At 39.7% G+C, this 23,821-nt stretch overlaps 1 protein-coding gene across 2 annotated transcripts in view; it reads left to right on the forward strand.

Annotated features, from left to right (window-relative positions):
- The window catches only part of LOC138700394 (zinc finger CCHC-type and RNA-binding motif-containing protein 1-like), a 61,633-nt gene extending 39,668 nt beyond the window's left edge, over positions 1 to 21,965 (forward strand). Inside the window, exons 4-5 of one of the 2 annotated variants that reach the window (XM_069827016.1) lie at positions 6,428 to 6,592; positions 7,368 to 8,386. In XM_069827016.1, the coding sequence (XP_069683117.1) occupies positions 6,428 to 6,592; positions 7,368 to 7,460 (258 nt within the window). In that variant the 3' untranslated portion in view covers positions 7,461 to 8,386. Of the gene's footprint in view, positions 1 to 6,427; positions 6,593 to 7,367; positions 8,387 to 21,611 lie in introns of those variants that run through there. The other variant, XM_069827008.1, reaches the window with a different exon arrangement.
- The last annotated feature ends 1,856 nt before the right edge of the window (positions 21,966 to 23,821 follow it).

Here is a 23,821-nt window from a genome sequence, read left to right on the forward strand (position 1 = left end):
ACACACACACACACACACACACACACACACACACACACACACACACACACACACACACACACACACACACACACACACACACACACACACACACACACACACACACACACACACACACACACACACACACACACACACACACACACACACACACACACACACACACACACACACACACACACACACACACACACACACACACACACACACACACACACACACACACACACACACACACACACACACACACACACACACACACACACACACACACACACACACACACACACACACACACACACACACACACACACACACACACACACACACACACACACACACACACACACACACACACACACACACACACACACACACACACACACACACACACACACACACACACACACACACACACACACACACACACACACACACACACACACACACACACACACACACACACACACACACACACACACACACACACACACACACACACACACACACACACACACACACACACACACACACACACACACACACACACACACACACACACACACACACACACACACACACACACACACACACACACACACACACACACACACACACACACACACACACACACACACACACACACACACACACACACACACACACACACACACACACACACACACACACACACACACACACACACACACACACACACACACACACACACACACACACACACACACACACACACACACACACACACACACACACACACACACACACACACACACACACACACACACACACACACACACACACACACACACACACACACACACACACACACACACACACACACACACACACACACACACACACACACACACACACACACACACACACACACACACACACACACACACACACACACACACACACACACACACACACACACACACACACACACACACACACACACACACACACACACACACACACACACACACACACACACACACACACACACACACACACACACACACACACACACACACACACACACACACACACACACACACACACACACACACACACACACACACACACACACACACACACACACACACACACACACACACACACACAAAAAAAATAAATATATATATATATATATATATATATATACATACACACACAGAGTTTATACAAATGATTCATCGGGTTTTGACATGGTATATCTTCAAATGTATAATGTCCATCCATTAGTACTAATAGCCAAGCGAAAGAACACATTTTCAAGTTCTGTACATATCGTTACAAATGTTCTATGTGCCCTCCTCATGTTATCCGACACACATCTATGTGCTAGTCCAGTTCGACCCATACATGTTGGAGCATGCCATTGTCGATGTTCCTCAGCGCAGCAGTGATGTGATCCCAGAGTTCAGCCAATATTGTTGGCATAGGTGGCATGTAAACATTTTTTTTAGTAGGTTATTTTACAACGCTTTATCAACATCTTCGGTTATTTAGCGTCTGAATGAGATGAAGGTGATAATGCCGGTGAAATGAATCCGGGGTTCAGCACCGAAAGTTACCCAGCATTTGCTCATATTGGGTTGAGGGAAAACGCCGGGAAAAACCTCAACCAGGTAACTTGTCCCGACTGGGAATCGAACCCGGGCCACCTGGTTTCGTGGCCGGACGTGCTGACCATTACTCAACACAGGTGTGGACATGTAAACATTCTCTTTCACTTACCCCCAAAGAAAAAAATCACAAACTGTGAGGTCAGGATACCGTGGGGTCCTCCTGAGGAGTGACAAATCATCCTGAGCACATCACCCAATCCACTGGTTTGGAAGTTCCTCGTTCAGATATCGGCGCACTTCTCTATGCCAATGAGGTGGAGCTCCGTTTTGCTGGAAGATGAAGTTTGTGTTGTAGTTTTTCAGTTGAGGAAACAACCAGTCTTGCAACATTTATAGGTACTTCGCACCCATCACGGTATTCACAGTTGCGTGAGGAATGTCCAGTTTGCGACTTGCTCGACGTGTTGATTTTTGTGGGCTACAAGCGAATGCCTCTCGGATTCTCTCCACCTTTTCAGCTGAAACACGTGGTCGTCCTGAGCTTTTTCCTTTACACAAGCACCATTTGTCTTTCAACTGTCGATACCACCGCAGAATGCTTTGGTGGGTCTTCTGTACTGTCTTCAGAATGCACGTTGCGCAGTGATGATGGATTGAGTACTCTGATATTCCAAAACACAAAATGCTTTCTGTTGATCAGTCACCATTTTACCAACTGCCACTAGTGAGTCACTGAAGAGTCAGAATGAAATCTGAAATGATACAGACACAGATAACCAGATGATACTGGACTCGCTCGGAAACTCCAAAAAACCACAACGAATTAATAGAAGCCATCAGAAAAAAAAAATAAGATCCCGGAAGATGAAAATTGGACGATAGAGTTCAGCTGGATAAAAGCTCATGCAAGATATCACAGAAATGAATTAGCAGATAAAGTTGCGAAAAAAAAGCAGCAGTATTCACGGCGTTAGAAATCTGTTATCAGAGAATACCCAAAAGTCACATAATAAAAGAGAGGCGAGAAGAGATTGAAGAGCAATGGGGAAGGGAATGGCAAATGACTACAGAGAGAAAAATAACCAAGTCTTTCTTCCCCACGGTAAAAAAATAGGCTAAAAATCAACATCTCTGTTACACCAAACTTGGCAGTCCTCTTGATGGATGGCTCTGGTCCTATTATAACCGTTTCGACAATGCACATGTAATGCTCCGAGCAAACAGTGGATCACATTATATATGAATACCAAAAATTAGAAAAAGGAAGAGATGACCTCGAAAACGAAATTGGGAAGAAAGGTGGAGAATGGCCAGTAACAAAAACTTCAATGGTGAATGCCCACAAGAAGGAATTTCTTAAGCTTCCCAACAGTATTGATTTCCAGCTTCTATCATTCATTCATTCATACATTCATTCATTCATTCATTGTTCTGCCCAAGGGCAGGTCTTTCACTGCAAATCCAGCTTTCTCCAATTTTTTATATTTTCTGCCTTTCTCTTTGTTTCGTCATATGATTCATATATCGTAATGTCGTCTATCATCTGATATCTTCTTCTACACCGAACTCTTCTCCCGTTCACCATTCCTTCCAGTGCATCCTTCAGTAGGCAGTTTCTTCTCAGCCAGTCATCCATCATCATCCATAGCTCTACAGCCCAAAGTGGGCCTTCGCCTCCTGCAATGTCCTCTTCCATGCTGTTCTATCCTTCACCAACTGTAGCCATCCATTAATTCCGCACCTCCTCATGTCTTCCTGAACTGAATCCCACCATCTATTCTTCGGTCTTTCTCTCCTCCTTCTCGCTTCTGGTTGACTGTGGAATATCTGATTTACCTTCCTTTCGCTCGTCATTCTACCAACATGTCCTATCCATCTCAATCTGCTGAGTCTAATCATAGATACTATATCAAGTTCACCATAGATGGCCATTAATTCATCATTATGTCTCTTCCTCCAGTTACCATTTTCACATACCGCTCCCAAAATCCTCCTGAGTACCTTCCTCTCGAACACCCCGAGTCGCTTACACACATCCACATTCAAAGTCCACATTTCAGCGGCATATAAAACCATCAGTCTAATTAAGGTTTTATACATTTGGATTTTGGTAGTTCTAAATACATTCTGGCTCTTCATCACTGGAAGTAGTGCATAATAAGCTCTGTTGGCCGATTTAATCCTGTTCTCAACTTCCTTTCTAAGGTCATTATTACCAGTTATAGTAGATCCCAAATATACAAATTCATCGACTATTTCGAAATTAAAGGTACCAAACTCTTCAAATTGTCTAGCCAGCCTTGCATTCTTGGAAACTGTCATAAATTTAGTTTTGGCCTCGTTCACCTGTAGACCAAATTTTCATCTATATTCATACTACTACTCTTTCCTACTACATCCGTATCATTCATCTCAAATTTAACTTCTACATTCTCTTCCATCTTTTTTAAAAATGTTTCCTTTGCCTCATTGCACATTAAATTTTCAGTGTTCCATCTGTCCAATTCATTAGCTCTCATCTGTGTCATATTCCTCACTCTAACTTTCATCCAGGCACGTACCAAATAATGATCCGAGCCTATAAAAATGTTATGTTTTATTTAAATGACGCTCGCAACTTGCAGAGGCTATATCAGCGTCGCCAGATGTGTTGGAATTTTGTCCCGCAGGAGTTCTTTTACATGCCAGTAATTCTACTGACATGAGCCTGTCGCATTTAAGCACATTTAAATGCCATCGACCTGGCCCGGGATCGAACCCGCAACCTTGGGCATAGAAGGCCAGCGCTATACCAACTCGCCAACCAGGTCGACCCGAGCCTATATCTGCCCCATGCATACTCCTCACATCATGAATATTAGAGCAGTGTCTAGCATCCACCAGTATATGATCAATCTGATTGCACGTTTTTTCCATCAGACGATTGCCACATGCCTTTGTGGATATTTTTATGTGGGTACCATGTACCTGTTACTACCAAATTGCGTCCCTGCGCAAATTCAACCATTCTCCTTCCATTTTCATTAGTTAAATCGTGTAGTGAGTTCTTTCCACACATAGGAGATAAAGATGGATCCTTGCCCACCTGAGCATTAAAATCACCCAACACAAGACAAGTAACATATCATAATTAGGTACCGAATCACATACCTTCTCAAGTTTGGTATAAAACTCCTCTTTCACGTATCTTGTTTATCCTCTGTCGGAGCATGCACTGCGATCATTGTTAGATTATAGAATTGTAGTTTAATTCTTATTCATTGATAGGGCTAAATTCCAAAACATTGTCTCTCATACGTTTATTGATATAGAACCCTGTTCCAAATTCATGCCTTCCATTTTTACTTCCACTATACATAATAGTGAAATCCTTTTTGGTTATTATACTTTCTCCAGACCATCTAATCTCTTGCAGGGCACATATATCAATATCGTACCTACAAAGTTCTTTGTCCAGTTCCTTCATTGTTCCAGCTCTATACATAGAGAGTGTATCCCAAGATGCCAGGTTCAAATCATTATTCCTATTCCATTGCCGTGGTCATTTTCCAGTAGAGCAGTCTTTCCAAGGCAACATATTAGGTTTCATAACAAGATGATTTTTCCGGGGTGAGGTTGTCACCTCAACTATGGGTGCAGAGTCTAATCTACCCTGCCACAGTAGGTTTCCTAACTGAACCCCGGACGCTGCCATTGGCCTTTAAAAAGCTCTTCTGCCACCATTCCTTAATGTTGTGAACCCTGCTGCCAGTTAACCCCATGTGGAAGGAAAAAGGATGTGATCAGGTATGATGGGACGTGGAACACTCTTCGTCTGACTTCTCGGTTGTAACCTTTCCGGCAAGGGAGGCCCTACCAATAGCTATGCTACCGCCGATATAGCTCACAACTTCATCAAAGCACACAAACCCCTTCGCCCGCACGGACAGTGCTACTTTAAGGCAGCGTTCCCTGAAGGGGCTTCTCAGCCAGTGACCCATCCAGTTCCTTTTTCTCTTCCTGATCAGTTTCAGCATCATAAATGGTACGACCCAGGAAATAAAGACATACCAGATGAAACAAAATGTCAAATTGAGTTTAAGTTTAATTTTGGTTATGTCAGAACACTACTAAAAATATTAAATCGGAAATTATTGTATTAACTTAATGTCAAGGTAAAAAAAACATTAGCTGTATTACTGGTCAGTAATAGGTGTGATATAGTTGGAAACTTCAATTTAAGGGATTAAAACAAAGGAAGTAAAACAGTTATATATTACAAAGTAACAACATTCAGAAATTGGTACAATTATGTGGCATGAAGACAGTAAAATAAGGATGCATTTAATGACAATATTAAAAAAAAAAAGAAAAAAATCACTATATAGTATCACTGTGGAAGTAATGGGACATGCGTGCGCGTGCACACACACACACACACACACACACACACACACACACACACACCCCCTCCCCCTGCGTATGTTTCAGGTAATCTATGCAAATCCTCTCCCTCACCAAATGCACATCTCACAATCAACAATTCTGTCAGTACTATATAATCTAATAGTTGGTATAGCGTCATTAAATAACTAACTAAAAAGGATATATACGATGATGCAGATGGTGATAATGACAGCAAAATAAGTCTGAGGACCAATCCCACAGATACTTGAACCAGATAACTTGTTACAATCAGGATGTAAACTTGAATTCACTATTTTCTTAGTTAAAATTTTGAGCACTGCTATATGATAGCGGTCAACTTCTACAGCTTTACTTTTGGCTTTGTCTTATATCTTTAGGGACAGATGAGACTTAAATTTCGCAATTATTAATTTAATTTCTTACAGCATGAAAATGATTATGAAAGTTCAGATGACGATTATTGGTCACCACATACAGAAAGTAAATCTAAGAGGAAGCGGACAACTGAGGAAGATGGTGAACAACAAGATGATAATGAAGACGAAGAAGAACCAGACTTGGAGACTCTGAGTGCAGTTATAAAACTGGAGGTATGTTACAAAACATTGAATTCGTTGTGACACTCTATTTGTATTGTTATTTATGTAATTAGAATTGAAATCCTTGATGTGAAGTGCAGCAAGGATGATCACTTTTATCTCGTGACCTTCATTGGTTATATAATTATGGAAAGGAATTTTCACTATCAAATCATCGAAAATGATTGCTAGGATTGTAAACTGTTTTAAAAAAGTTCTTCATGGATATACACATTCATTCATTTATTCATAGTTCTCTGCCCAAGGGTAGTTCTTTCACTGCAAATCCTGCATTCTCCAATCTTTCCTATTTTCCTCATTTCTTTCTCTTAGTCTCCGCATATGATCCATGTATCTTAATGTCGTCTATCATCTGATATCTTTTTCTGCCCCGGACTTTCCTTTTGTTCACCATTCCTTCCAGTACATTCTTCAGTAGGCAGTTTCTTCTCAGCCAGTGACCCAGCCTATTCCTTTTTCTCTTTCTGATGAGCTTTAACATCATTCTTTCTTCACCCATTTTTTCCAGCATAGTTTCATTTCTTATTCTGTCTGTCCATTTCACACACTCCATTCTTTTCCATATCCACATATCAAATGCTTCTAGTTGCTTCTCTTCACTTCGTCGTAATATCCATGTTTCTGCCACATACAATGCCATTCTCCATATGTGGAGTCTTAAGATGTTCAGAAATGTTCAAAGTTTTGTATGACCTTGAGACTTAAAGCAGTGTATGTGTGGAGGTGGCTGTGAGAATGCTGTTTACACCGTTTTTTTTGTTTTCAGTGTGAGTTGGTTGTGACAAGATGTGGACCCTTCAACAGAAGGCTGAGTTTTGTATTATGCCAAACTGAAATCGGTTGTGGCAGTGCAATGTAAATGGTGACATTTGCATCCAAGAGAAAACCCTCCAGATGACAAAGCTTTGAATAGGTGGCTGAAACAGTGCAAAGACATTGGTAGTGTTTGAGAAGAGAAGACCAACCGGTTTTTTCTTTCTGGTTTAATTTCATGCAGCATCTGAATTTTATAAGCACAAAGCCTTAAGCGTTTGTGCAGAACTTTTGAATGGTACTTTTTGGAATCCCTAATGCTAAACTTCTACGAGCAATAGATTTTTTTGGGCTTCTAATGCAGGATTGCCTTATGTGTTGCTCCGATGTTCTTGGTTGGCATACCACAACACAAACTTAGCCTTCTGTTGAATGGTCTACGTTCTGCCACATACAAACTCACACTGAAAACAAAACAAAACAAAACAAAAATTGTTTGAACAACATAGTCTCATAGCTACCTCCACTCCTGTGCATATTCCATTATAAGTCTCAAGGTCACACGAAACTTTAAATATTTCTAAACTTGTTAAGATATCACACGTGTATATCCATTAACTAATTTTTTTATAACAACAGTATATAATAATTTTCGACGACCCTATGTAAGATGTGTCATCATTTAGAAACCATTTAATAATGAAATTGTGTGATAATTTGGAAAATGTCAGATTAATTTACTTAGTTTACAGATCAGAATTAAAGGAAAACAATTTAATGGATTATTCAATTATTGCATTTTATTATTGAATAAGTCCGGTTTAGTCAATAGTGCATATAAATCTAAGTATGTGCAACAAGCTTGAACTTGCTGCCTGTCCATTATGCTGCTACATATCTTTGTGCACTGGTCAAAAATAACTGTCCTTGCTGTAAAATTGTAGATTGCTTTACAACCTGTGTGAACAGTTTGTACACAAGCATCATTACATTGAGAAAAATGAAATATATTTGTCTAGGCAGTAGTACATACCTTTGTGATTTGTCATTTTAAGCACATTAATGATATTACTATAATCCCAGATCACATATAGATTGCTCACCTCTAAGTTAAAATCGGTTGCACTTTGAAGAGAACAGCTGCCAGGATCACCACCCATCCGCTGTAAACAAACACGAGATTGCAGTACAGTCGCTAATGCAATTCAAATGGGAGTTATGACGTGACTCCTTATGTAACAACTAGATGGCAGCATAGTAAACCTGACAAAAGTTGTTACCGTTAAAGCCTATAACGCCAAGCAATCTGGGTATATATGATCTAGGCTATAACAAGTCGCCATATCATTGCCATGTGATCCCACATTTACAGGTTCCAATCAGACCAAGGATTGTTCATTCTTAAGTGATAAATTCCTCAAGAAGGAAAATAATATCAGTGGTTGGGGTCTCAGTTTCGTAGAGTCACACACAGTATGTGAAAGAACTCTGTCCATGAATGGAATGGTTTTAGCAAAATTTACTTACCATTTCTGGTTTGCATCAAAGTTCAGTGCAACTGTTCATTATCCTTGCATGTAGCAGAGATAATCAACCTGTCTTTACATGAGCCCATGTTACTAGAAGAGAACATGCTTTTGGGATCATCGATTTTGAAGATTCTGTTTCAGATGGAAGTTAAATCGAAGAGTAGAAAGCCAAATTACACAATTATCAAAGGTTGTCGAGTTATTATGTTAACTGTATTTTTCTCCTCCTGTTTCTATCAGATTGCATTGCTTGCTCAATGAGTACATGTGAAACTGATAATGAAAGGTCATGCATTTGTAATCTGTCTAGGCTAGCCTATTTTTTTTTTGTACTTATTTATCATGCTGTTCTACATTTTCAATTATCTCTGCAGTTTATTTGTGTACATGTTTTTTTTATACATTTAAGGCTATGCATTGGTGAGATTTTGGCCGAAAATCGAAAAAAATATCAATTTTTTTGTTCTTGCATTTTTTGACACTGAAACCATATATTTAACATTCTGCAAAACAATTTTTTGTGTTCCTCCACTTTTTAAGCTGTCACATAACCCTTTAAAAAGAATTGAATAACAATTTTTACATGTGCCCAAAACATGTGTTTTCTTGTATATAATTTTTTTCAGCATTTTTTGAACTTCAAAACATCCTACGTGATACAATTTTCATTTAAATCCTTTGAAAGTTTCACTATAGCATCACAAGATTATGATACAAAACTGATTGGAGCTTTCTTTCAACAGTCATTAAATATCATAATCATCATCATCATCATCATCATCATCATCATCATCATCATCATCTACTGTCAAGTATTAGATCCTTGTGGATCCATTATGGTCAGTGCTTTTTAGGTTTTCCCAAATTTCGGCATTCTCTTGGAACATACAACAGAATTTGTTTTGGCTATTTAGCAGGGTTCATCCTCTCCACATGTTCTTTCCATTGTAGCCTATACTGGTTGATATATTAGACAATGGGATTAATTTCTAGTTCCTCCAAGATATCTTTTTTTTTTTTTTCTCCAATGTTCGATTACCGAGCATCCTGCAGTTTTCCTCATGAATCTCATCTCGATTACTTATAATCTCTTTTCATCAGCCTTCCTAATAGTCCATATTGTGTTATTGGTCCTTACTATGTGGTAAAATTTTCATAGGCATAGGGTAAAAGTTGATTGAGTTCAGATTTTCATAGATGCATTGCCTTAAAATAATACAAGAAGAGATGTATTATTTCTTTTCTTCATACAGTGCCTTACAGTAAGCATTATTCTGACCCTGTGTTTATATTAGAAAGCACTTTTGTACCACATAAAGAGGTAGAATGTAACATTGTAATCTTCAGTCATTTTGCAGTAAGTGTTTTCCTCTGTTCAGAGAAGTTGCTCGGTTGCTAGACAAAATCTCCTTTCTAGTTGATTTTATCAAAAAAAAAAAAAATGGTTATCTCATTATCTTCGTGTAGTAGTGATGACTGCTTAAAAATGTAATTGTCAACCTAGTTTGTACACAAATGAACTGAAATTACTCAGGTTTTATATAATTAAGTAAACTTTATTGCTACGAAATAATAAGTACATTATAGTTGTGATTAATTAAAACAGAAGAAAAGAAAGTAGTTTGACATTTGTTTATGCACATTGCCCACTGGAAATCCCAAAAGAACTTTACAATCTTATGTCAGTATGCTGTTTTCTTTTGAGTCTTCTATGGGCTGGATCTTGCAGTGGATTGGTGACAATTACTCGAAGCAACAGATTCATGTGGTTTAGGAAAGAGTGATGTAGTCCGATGTAGCTATGTCTTAGAATCTCCATCACCTCAGGAATACAGAGGTTGTCATGCAAGTTTATTAATGCGAATATACCAATGTGCTCACACCTCAATTAGCGATTTTGTCTGACCTTTATTCTTATTTGAGATGCAGAAGCAGATCCCAAAATTGAACATTCATATTGCCATAAAGGGCGCACAATGGATATATAGAGAAATCTCTTGTAATGGAGAGATAATGATAACCTGTCTTGAACAATGTGTTTAACAGGTAGATTCTATGTCTAATTCTTTTCACAATAGCTGATATGTGGTTTTGTGAAGTAAGTCTGCTATCTTAGACTAAACCAAGATATCTGACAGGTTGAGCTATTGGTACTACTGAGCCACATAATATTACTGGATAATTTACCATGTTCCTCTTATATGTAAATCTAACTAAATGTGGTTTTTGAGGATTCTTAATTACACAACATTGCTTACACCATGTGGAAATTTTTTCGCAATAAGTGTTCAGTTGTTCTGCTGCTGATTCACAAGTACCTTTACTAAGAATAGCAAATCATTAACAAAAGTGACTGTTGTTAGGTGTTCTTTAGATGGAAAATCTGATGTTTGTAGATTATAAAACAGCAGTCCCAAAATACTACCCTGAGGTACTCCAGATTGAACAACATATGATTTTGACTGATCAGATTCATAATTAACAGAGAATGTACGCTGTGAAATATGTGACTTAATTTTGAAATAATAGGTATCTGATACATGATTTTTAAGCTTTGAGAGTAAGCCTTCATGCCATACTTTATCAAATCCCTTTTCTGTGTCTAAGAAGAGAGCTAAGCACACTGCATTTTCCTCATATGTACCTACAAATAGTATCAGTGATCTGGTGAATCTGTTGTGGACAAGAATGTTTTGATTTAAATCCAAACTGCGTTCAGAAATAGTCTCTTAAGTTATTCCAAGAGTTGAGGTAAAAATAATTGTTCAGAGATTTTTTTTACAGTAGGCCTATTGGCATTTGACTTATTGGGCAATAATTTGTAGGATTGCTTTTATCTTCATCAGACTTGGAGATAATTACCACTATGGCATGCTTCCATTGTCCAAGGAAATATGTTAAACATAGAATTGCATTGTAAATTTATGTTAAAAGAATGAATTGTTTTCTTGAAAAATTTTCAAGTAGAGGTGGAATGATAAGATCATAGGACCTTTCTTCTTTGGAGATCTTTTAATTTAATTTCTGACTTGTCCTAATTTAAAAAATTTTCCAAAGTAAGATAATTGAAGAGGTTATGTTAAACTTTCATGAATTTGATGAGCGAAATCTGGGTAAAGAGTAGGATTTGGCTGGAACTACTGATGTAACTGTTCAGAGAAAACTTACTTTTTGTTAAGGGATTGAAAACCATTGGTTGTCGAATTTAAGTGAAGGAATCCTACTGTCAGTATGTTTTATGGCAAATTTTTTTTTGCCATAATGTTCAGTGGCGGTTCCTTCGGGTGAGGGAAGGGAGGAACGTCCTCCTCACATTTTTCTTCTTTTGAAAGTAAATACCAAATAAAATATGTGCCTTGAAATTCAAGGAAGATTCGATAATATTTAAGTTCACAGCTATAAGAAAATCTCGGTTGATCGAGTTTTAAACGATGCGCGCTCATGTGCTTCTAGAAAACTGTGAGAAAGATGCGAAATTGTTTGTGTGAAGGAAAGTCAATCCATTCCTCCTTTACTGCAGTTAACACACATAGACAACAGCGCACTAGCGGCCAGAGAAAGAAGCAGAGTTTTAAAGCGAGTAAATGAACGGAGAGGGAGGAGATCCTCCTCTGAATCAGCACATGGGCGGGAAATAGAAACCGACTGGTCGTGCAGCAAGCTCGCTACTGCTGCCATCTAGCAATCTTGAATTCAACCAGACTAACACACATCTAGGAGGAGGCACAATAAAAACAGTTTTAACGCAACGCTATGAAAAACACCATATAAACTTTTTTTTTTTAATTATGAATAAAAAATATTATTCATTGCACTTTATATAGGCTACTATTCATGGTTTGAAACTTTCAAGGATATTTGAAAGTTAAAGTCGGGTTTATATAAAACAAAGAGGAAATAGTTCTACTTTAGTATCATAGATCTTTTTGGCCCCTGAAATTCACTTCCATTCATTGTGTACTAGACAGGGCAACAGCCAAGTTGTCAGTTTTGTACAAATATATTTGAATTTGAAAGTAGGTACCCCAAACTACCTGGTCTTACATGTATGCATGTTGGCTAATTTGTAGCATGTTTCATTCAAGAAGGTGTCATTTCGTCCTGTTACCTTCTTTCCTCCTCTCAAGAAATACGCAGGAGCCGCCACTGATAATGTTCCATCTTCAACAATTAAAGATAGCAACCTGATGTTGGCTTCTTAAAGCATTACTGAGTTCTCTGGAGGCTACATGTAATTTGGTTTTGTATGGAGAGTATTTTACCTGTTCCCAGAATAATTTATATTGTTTTTTAAGAGATGTTTTATATGTAGTGTAAATGGAACTCTATTTTTGTTTTTATAATTTTGGAAATGATTACTAACTATAATCGCTGCAAATTGAATGTTCCTGGTTAAAGTAGACATAACAATGTCTATCCTTGAGAATCTTGGGAGGTATTAGTGTTTCAGTAATTACTTCAAGTAATGAACTGTAAAGTTGCCAGATAAATGGAAAATTTATCAGAGTAGGATGTAAAGGAGCATCTAGATTATTTATACACAGATTAATCATTACTGGAAGACGGTCTGAACTCAGTTCATGTAATACAGAAGCCTCAGAACACAAGTCGACAAGGTTCGTTACAAGGAAAAAATATAATGTCTGAAGTGCTTCCATCTTGAAGTTAATGTGTAGATTCATTTGGGTAAATGGGTTGCATAGTAAATTGTTAAATTACATCGTGGAGTAGTTTACCACTAGGATTGGTCATGTTACTTCCCCAGTTAAGCTGTTTACTCTTAAAGTCCCTTCAATGAGAAAATGTGTTCTCATTATATTAATAACATCCCAAAAATGTGCCATAGTTACTCTATTTGTAGGAGCAGAATAAAATGTTGCAAATTCAATTTAGATACAAGTTCACTGCGTTTTAAGTCTGGTTAAGCCTGATTTAATAAATATTGCAGAACCCACTGGGATGATCTGCTTGATATGTAATACAGCCAGGAATTCTAAAGTGAATGTAAGGTGTGAGCTTGGTTTCTGTAGCAAGCAATATGTTAATATAATATAAATTAAGGAAGAAAAATAGTTTGTGACATTTATTGCTAATTCCTTGATAATTCCATGAGCAACTACATATTATTTTGTTAGAGATATTGTTCATTTTTTGTTTAAAAGGACATGTAAAATTTGAGATAATGCGCTAATAAGATGTAACAGAGCTAGGAGAGAATTTCGTCATCGTCGTCGTCGTCATCGTCGTCGTCGTCGTCGTCGTCGTCGTCGTCGTCGTCGTCGTCGTCGTCGTCGTCGTCGTCGTCGTCGTCGTCGTCGTCATCATCATCATATATCATGCACGAAATTGGCTGTGGGCGACCCGGTCTTCGTTTTCCTTGTGAGTGATACTGTAAGAGTATTTTCGGTATCCTTTTTGGTGACATTCTCAGTACATGTTGTTGGAGCTATCTTTCTTGATATAAAGATAGTTTGTCTTGGAGTGTCTGCATATGGAATTATTCTAAAATATCTTTGCCCTCTGATGGTCGAACAAAGTAAATCTGACAGTTCATCTTATGTATTCATTTCTGCATCTCGTAATCTGCTGATGTCTCTTTGTTTAAGGATCCAAATTTCACTTCCATACATGAAAGTTGGAATAGCAAGAGTGTTATATAATTTTAGTCTGGTATGTTTCTGTACTAATTGAGGTTTTAAAGTAGAGTTTAATAGTCCTAATACTTGTAAACGTTTTGCAAGTTTTTTATTTCTCTCAGTTTCTCCTTCATAAGGAATGTTGCATCATAAGTATGGGAAATTGTTTACTTGTTCTGTAATCATATGCTCGATTACTATTTTGCTTCGTATTGGCTCTGTACCTCTGTTAGGTGAGATTTTCATACCATATTCTTGTGTGAATAAATGTTTTTGTAAATTTTCTTCGGAATTGGCAATTACATCTTGATCATTGACAAATAATATTGTATTTAGTTTTGTGTTATTTGAGATTCGAATTTCTAATGTGTATTGCTTATGCCAGAAATGTAATTATTTCATCTATATACAGTATATGTTAAAAAGAGTTGATTAATGGGGGAGCCTTGTCTTAATCCTTGAGTTACCATCCTGTATTCTGAGGTGACATTGTTGAATTTAATTTTTATGGTATTGTGAGTTTTATTAGTTACAACAATGTAATTTATTCGTCACAACAATAATTCCTTTCTACAATTCGCCTTAAACGCTCTCGTCAACAATTGGATCTTCACTCAACACAGTATTCGTTATAGTACTCCACCGACGACAATGACAGTTTACTTGGATTATTACGCACAACAATGAACTGTTAATCTTAACTAATATTTACAAAGCACTATTTACAAATCAGAACTACCAGTTCTCAGTTCACAGTTCTTCTATCTCAGTCACTCGAGTTCACAGTATCTCGAACCACAGACCTTCAGAGACAGTTCACTGTACTCGAACTCGGGTCCCTCCTACTGCGGTCCACTGTACTCGAACTCAGGTCCCTCCAACTGCGGTCCACTGCACTCGAACTCAGGCCTTCGGATGCTGACGCAGATGCGGACGCACACTCGAGTCGAACTCCGGTTGGCTTGACTGGCTTGCTCGCTCTGGCTTACTCACTGACGGAATAACTGAAAACTCTGAAACTCCTGTCGTTCCTTCGCGACCGTAATTTATAACTACAGCGACGTAGCCTCGAAGGTTCCACCCGTCTCTAGAGATGGCATTCCAGAGAAATCCAGGGCCCTCTCCTCTCTACCAGCACCAGATGCGCGCGCAAACTCGTCGCGTGACGTAATACACCCTCTCTCTTCTCTCCACCGCGCGACGTCACTCAATGTTCCGTGGAGCCTGTGCGATCTGCTTTCATGCGGGACGCTGGTCGTGAGTTCGAATCTCACGTCGCTGTCACATTGCTCCCTCCTTAGGACTGCTCGTCTCGGGCAGTCCCTTGGTAGGCTGCTAGTCGGTCCAACGTTTGGGGTCCTCCGGCTGCTCCCTCCTTATGGTGGTGCCACCCCATCCTTGGCTTGGCTGGGCAGCAATACTCGTACTGCGTGGGCGCCATCTTGCTTTTCCCCTTGGCCCTCCAAGGAGAGCTCGCTGGCCACGGGTTGGTCCTCGGCGTCCATCAGGAACACTTCATCCCGACCAAGACGGAGTATACGGCGCCGGACGTCCACCGTCGCATCGAGTAACCGCATGGCGTCGAGTCCCAGGACGACATCCTCGGTGATGTTGGCGACGAACACCCACATCTCCAATTTCCTCTTCCCCAAGGTCAGGTCCAGGAAGACCTCTCTCTGGATGGGCAAGCTCTCGCCTGAAGCAGTACGTAGCTCGTATTGGCGCAGCGGCGTCCTCCCAGGTAGGCCACGCACGACGTCTGGTCTGGCGATAGTGAGCATTGCCCTGGTGTCCACCAGTACTCTGCATGGACGGCCTTTTATCCGTCCTTCAGCAATCAGCCCATCGTCGCACCTTCTGTCGACCGGTTTCAGGACGAGCCGAGGGGACGGTGATGATGGCGCCGACGTGCTCCTCCTAGCATTGGCCCCCTCTCTCTCCTGACTGTTGCCAGGTCGGTCGCAACTCCTCCGCAGGTGCCCAGGTTCACCGCAGGAAGCACTGAAGCACTTCCACAAATATTTGTATGGCCAGGAATTCCATCTGAGCGGCGGAGGAGTTGGTTTCTCTCGGTGTCAGCCACCTCTCTCTCCTGCCGGTGGCTGGATCGGTCGCAGTTCCTTTTCAAGTGTCCTGGTCTGCCACAGGACCAGCAGGTAGACGCTCCTCTCCTCTGCCGCTCGGGTGGCTTCGGTTGGCGCCCCCCAGCATCCGTCGCCGTGACGCTCCTGACCCAGTGCGGTGTTGAGACTCCCGCCGCCAACTTGGCTGCCTCCATCCTGAGGGCCGCCGCCAGAGCTGCATTGATGGTGCGATGCTCTGCCAGGAGTAGCTGTTGCTTTATTTCCGGGTCTCGAACTCCGCTGCCGAAGGTGTAGGCCGCCTCTCCAGCGATGAAGTCATTAGGTAGGCCCCTGAGCACCTTATGGGCCAGTTGTTCCACCGCCATCGCGAATTCTTGCAGGGACTCGCCTGACTGTTGGACCCTCGTTTTCAGTTGGGTCCTGAATGCTGCAGCAAGTTGATGGTCACCATAACGTCCCTCCAAGGCCGCCATTATCTCAGCGGCTGTCCCATCTTCTGGAATAGATGACATTTCTTCGGGTTCAACTTCAGTCTGGCTTGTCGCAGTCTTTCGAACACTTTCCTCAGGTTCAACAGCTGTTCGCCGAAAGTCTTGCCCACCACGATGACGTCATCAAGGTACAGCAAACAGGTGTCGTATGTCAGGCCTCTCATTACGGACTCCATTAGTCTCTGGAATGTAGCCGGGGCGTTGCAGAGGCCGAACGGCATAACGGTGAACTGCCATAGTCCCTGGCCTGTAGAGAATGCCGTTTTCTCCTTGTCCTCAGGATGTAGCGCCACCTGCCAGTATCCTGACTTGAGATCCAACGTCGAGAACCACTCTGCTCCGGCCAGGGTGTCCAAGGTGTCGTCAATTCGTGGAAGCGGAAAGCAGTCCTTCTTAGTGACGTCATTCAGTCTTCTGTAGTCCACGCAAAAACGCAGGTCCCCATTCTTCTTCTTCACCACGCGACGTCACTCAATGTTCCGTGGAGCCTGTGCGATCTGCTTTCATGCTGGAGTGACTGGAGGCCACCTGGGAGCCAACAGGATGCTGGACAAGACGAGTTAAGTGAAGTGAAAGGCGACATAAGCGGAGTGAAAGGCGACATAAGCGGAGTGAAAGGCGACATAAGCGGAGTGAAAGATGACGTCACTTCGCAAATTGAAAGCGTTTCGGCCCACGTAGATGGAATTGTCGCCATCGTGAAAGACGAACTCAAAGCCGATCTTGTTTAGGTTGTCAAGATCGGCTTTGAGTTCGTCTTTCACGATGGCGACAATTCCATCTACGTGGGCCGAAACGCTTTCAATTTGCGAAGTGACGTCATCTTTCACTCCGCTTATGTCGCCTTTCACTCCGCTTATGTCGCCTTTCACTCCGCTTATGTCGCCTTTCACTTCACTTATGTCGTTCTTGACCTCACTGATATCGTTCTTCATTTCTGCTTTTACGTCACTTATGTCGTTTTTCATTTCAGCTTTCATTTCCGCGATGGCTTGCAGGATCTGCTGTAGGTTCTCCATTGTCGATAATATCCCACTTCTGACACCAATGTGAGTTTTATTAGTTACAACAATGTAATTTATTCGTCACAACAATAATTCCTTTCTACAATTCGCCTTAAACGCTCTCGTCAACAATTGGATCTTCACTCAACACAGTATTCGTTATAGTACTCCACCGACGACAATGACAGTTTACTTGGATTATTACGCACAACAATGAACTGTTAATCTTAACTAATATTTACAAAGCACTATTTACAAATCAGAACTACCAGTTCTCAGTTCACAGTTCTTCTATCTCAGTCACTCGAGTTCACAGTATCTCGAACCACAGACCTTCAGAGACAGTTCACTGTACTCGAACTCGGGTCCCTCCAACTGCGGTCCACTGTACTCGAACTCAGGCCTTCGGATGCTGACGCAGATGCGGATGCACACTCGAGTCGAACTCCGGTTGGCTTGACTGGCTTGCTCGCTCTGGCTTACTCACTGACGGAATAACTGAAAACTCTGAAACTCCTGTCGTTCCTTCGCGACCGTAATTTATAACTACAGCGACGTAGCCTCGAAGGTTCCACCCGTCTCTAGAGATGGCATTCCAGAGAAATCCAGGGCCCTCTCCTCTCTACCAGCACCAGATGCGCACGCAAACTCGTCGCGTGACGTAATACACCCTCTCTCTTCTCTCCACCGCGCGACGTCACTCAATGTTCCGTGGAGCCTGTGCGATCTGCTTTCATGCGGGACGCTGGTCGTGAGTTCGAATCTCACGTCGCTGTCACAGTATTATTTTTGTAATTTTTTTTTTATTCAATGCAGTGGCATTTGACTGTTGTTGTTGTTGTTTTCCAATGCCAGGCGCTTGACAACAAAGTCATTTGACCTCCTGCACCCCAATATCCCTCAAAGATACCATCATGACCAGCCAATGAAGCACAGATTTTGAGGTGTTCCGAATCCATTTCTTGGTCATATTGGAGCGGTTAAATGGCAAGTTGTAGGCGATTTAAGTGAACACCATATTTTATCGTTTTGGTGGCTACTTCATTCACACACAACCCCCAGAATGTCTGGAGGACCACACCTGCTGTTGGTCAACGGGTCCATTGGACCTAGCTGGGAGATCTTGTTGATCACCAGCTTTCTCTCCTTAAGCCACTGGAGGACGATTTTAGTGCCATAGCAGGTCAGCACTAGGAACAGAAAAGTAGAAAGAGGAGGAAGGAAAGGGAAATGAATCCCTAGGCCTCGAATGCTCTAATGCCGTCGGGATCGAAGAAAGTAAGAGTTCAGTCAGAGGACTGGATAGGAAAGGGTAAAGAGGGAATTAGTTATTGGATAGAGGAAAATTATACCAAATTCAGTCATTAACTCATCAAGCTGACCAGTGCTAATTGATGAGTAGCCCCTCCCTTTAGTTCAGCTCGTAAAATTATGCTTACTAACAGCTGCACCACGGGAAGGTAGGGATGGGACATAGGGTATTTGTCCAGGTTAGTTCCTTAAAGCCTTCAATGGGAAGGATTAATGGCTCTCCCCCCTGTATCCGACAGATACCCTTTTGCAGCCGGCATTTGACTGTAAATACTGTAAATATTACAGATGTTTTAGAGTATAATTCTGTTTTGCAAAATTTCAAAAAGTTTGGGTCTTTTAATCACATCGAATGCTTTGGTATAATCTATAAATGAAAAAAGTGTCTCCAAATTGAATTGCTTTCGTTTTTCAAGCAGCAATTTTGTAGAGAAAGCTGAGTCAATACAATATCTACCTTTTCGAAATCCATTCTGAAATTCCAAAAGAAACAATTCACTTTCTTGTTTTAATCTTTCATTTATATTTTTATTTTCATAAATTGTTTTCTTATATACAAATTTTGCCGGCCCGGATGGCTCAAGCGGTAGGGGCACGGCATGTCCCTATCGCTTGGTCCGAAGGGTTGTGGGTTCGAGTCCCGCCTCGGGCATGGGTGTTGTGATTGTATTAGTAAAAAAAAAAAAGGTAAACAAACAGAAAACAAAAATAGATAACTTTGGAAAACGGCCTCTGGCCGGTCGAAATTTAAAAAAAAAAAATAAAAAAAAAAAATAAAGATGTTTCTGGAGCTTTAAATGTTATAGCCTTATGCTATGACCACATTGCACAGTCCTCTCAGAGCCCTCGACCCTAGGCCATGACCCAGATTGGCCTAGTGGTTAATCCACCACTAATGATAGGTAACCTTGCTGTTGGTATATCATAGCTAAATAATGAACTTAAAATGGTTTTGAATTTGCCTTCCTATTGCCAGCCTTAGAAAAAAAATTTTGTCGCACAGATACTTTATAAGTCCCAGAAAGGAGGCAATGAACATGATCAGAGGATGAGCGACCTGGTTCACACGAGGAGGACTAATTGGGGCAATAAAATTAGTTTTGTTTCGTTGTATATCTGATCATGCGCACTGCCTCCTTTCTGGAACTTACAAAGTATCCCTGCGACAAAACTTTTTTCTAAGACTACAGTCCCAGAAACCAAAAATGACTCGACTCTTGAAGCTCCTTACAGAACACAATTCACGTCATAATGATTTAACAACGATTTTCAACCCAGTATTATTTGAATAGTGTTACAGGAAGGTATTTCACAACTAATGCAAAAGCACGAAATTAATCTGAAAATAAGATCAAATTAATGCCTAAGAGCCATTATGTAAACAAACACGATACAGTATGACCCCAGCCCAGGTCGATGGCATTGAAGTGTGCTTAAATGCGACAGACTCATGCCAGTAGATTTACTGGCATGTAAAAGAACTTCTGTGGGACAAAATTCTGGCACACTGGTGATGCTGATATAACCTCGGCAGTTGCGAGTGTTGTTAAATAAAACATAATTTAAAAATTTTATAGTACGACAACCACGATTATGGCAATTCATTGCAAGCATTCCGATAGCTCTGTATTAGCATGCTTGCTTGCAGAATATAAAGTTCAAGGTTCGGATACTATTGAGGAAGGTGTTTTTTTAATTAATTATGCAGACTAATTTAGTACCATCATTCTTTTTAATGCACGATTTATAAATATTCATCTACTATTAAGACAAGATAATTTTCATTGCGTCTTTTCAAATGTCTTTCGAGTTATGACAATAATCGAAGTGAAATGAATTTCAATAACTGCCAAAGTGATCTCGTGTGTACCTCTGCTTTGGGGAACTGAGCATGACTGTGCGATTCTTGAATCTGGAACTTAGAACATTCAGACAGCCCATATTTTCTGGAAATTAGGTAGATTTTTTAGCTAATGCAACTTGGTGGAAGCAAGAGGAAGATAATTAAATTAAAATAAAAGGCAACTACCATAACTTTTGCTGCATTAACTCAGTACAATTAGGCTTTCATATATTTAATTTCAGCTGAAATGTTCTCTTTTAAGAAGAACTATTGATAGACTATGCCGTTTTAAAACTGTCTTAGAGTGGAGAGAACTAGTTGTACTTAATAATGTCTTTCTTTCTTTTCACTCTATTTAGCAAGAAAAGGTAGAACTGGATAAGTATAGATACAAAGTTGCAACTGGAGAATATGAAGACAATGCAGTCACAAACATGAAGCCCAAGAAAAGAATACGACCTAGTAGTTATTTTAGTGATGAAGAAGATATAAGTGATTGACTATGCTGTGAAATGTATGACTGTGTGCAACACAGAATTGTAGAAAATGACTCCTGAAAAAAGAACAAGATAATGTGTGGAAACAAGAGTTTCAATATGAATATATGAAACACAGTGAATACAGTTTTCATTTACTAAATTGTGAATGACTATCAAAGTCATAATGTTTGTCTTATTTTCCTCTGTGAATAATAATTAATTTTATGTTTTCTACTCGCATATATTTTTGTTTTACATGTTGAAAAGCCATGGTAGGTATAAAATCTCTTCCACGTTATATGTGTGCATGTGTTATGCCTGAAGACTTAGGCATTCGGCACCAACTGAAGAGAATCACTTTAGTTATTTTCACTGTAGTTCCCATTAGCATCATGCAATACAGGTACTATGTTCGGTTCAAGTTTGTCGAGTATGGTGAAGTTCGATATTCGTCGATGTTTGCTCTGCAGAAGGAGGCCTGTCTGTTCGTTTCACCTTGTTGTAAGGATATTATTTTGCTGTCCTCTACTCTCATCCCTTCATGTTTTAACCACTCAAGGATTTTAGGACAGATCTTGTGATTAGTTTTTCATATGGAAAAAGATTAAATTTGTAATGTCTTTGTTGCCTCTCTCATGTTGAAACATTGTAGGACACTAGTTCCCATGATGGTTGTCTCATTAGGAAATTAATATATAACTAGTTATGAAATTAATTGGAAATTTGTGTCCCTGGCAATTTTTTCAAAATATAATTTAAATAATGAATAAAATAATAACACTTGTCAACATATTTTTTTTTCACAAGGAAACTGAATACTGATTCTAGTGCAGTTTTTTCGATCACAGTCACTTTTTATATAATATACTTCTATATATCAGGCTTTCTTTGTTATAATTTTCAAGTTATAATAAGTGATCATTTTTTATTAAACGTGGAAATTTTATTTAGAATAGGTTGGCAACACTGTGCAGGCTTATTCATGTTAAGACATAAGCACCAGCCAGATGAGTGGCAATTGTTCATAGACTTTCCGAAAGTTATCAAGGCTGTACTTCTGCATTATGGTAATGAATTCCCATCAATACCTGGGCCCATGTCATTAATATGAAAGAAACATATCAAAATTTGAAATTACTGCTAGAAAAAATCCAGTATACAAAATATAACTGGAATATATGTGGTTGGAGACATTAAATTCTGCATGGGAGAGCAGTCTCACTACATTAGAAAACAATGACCTAATGGTGAATCATTTATTCCTGAGCATAAAAATGTGTCAAATACCTCATTAGTAAATCTTTAAAAAGTATATTACCTCCCCTATATAAAAAACTAGGACTTATGAAAAATGTTATAAAAACAGTTGACAAAAAGTCTGTTGCATTTATGTACTTATTTAAAATCGAAATTTCCCGAAGTTAGTGATGTAAAACTGAAGGAAGGCATTTTTATAGAACCAGAAGTAAGATCACTAATATTGGATAATGAAAGCCTTGAGAAACTGTTAAATCCACTGGAAAAAAACAGCCTGGAAATCACTAAAAATATTTGTTGTGGTTTTCTGAGAAATCACAAAGCAGAAAACTATTTCGAAATAGTGATTTTGTGAATTCATACAAGAAACATGTCTCTAATAATTCACTTCTTGGACTCCCACATAGTCTTTTTCCAGAAAATGTTGGGGCTTATAATGATGAACATGGAGAGCATTTTCATTAGCAGATTTCTATGATGGAATGGAGGTACCAAGGTAACTAGAGTTCCAGTATGCTGGCCGACTACTGCTGGACCATGAAAAGTGACATCCCAAAGGCAAAATATGCCCGAAAAGCAATCCAAAATGAGGTGTATATTTATCACTTGGCATTATGTAAGTACTAATTTCATAAAAACCCTAAACATGTGTCACAAATAATCCTGCCTGATGGAAAAAATTGATAGCATATTTGAATTCAGCATGGCAAAGACACTTAGATTCCGTTAATTTAGTTCTTGTGGAAGAAAAAAGTTTTATTTTGTTTGCCAGTGTAATCATTGTATTCAGATGCATCCAATATTATTCTGTTTCAACTGAATTTCAGGATAAA

This window comes from Periplaneta americana, chromosome 1 (genome assembly GCF_040183065.1).
Source record: "Periplaneta americana isolate PAMFEO1 chromosome 1, P.americana_PAMFEO1_priV1, whole genome shotgun sequence".
NCBI lineage: Eukaryota > Metazoa > Arthropoda > Insecta > Blattodea > Blattidae > Periplaneta > Periplaneta americana.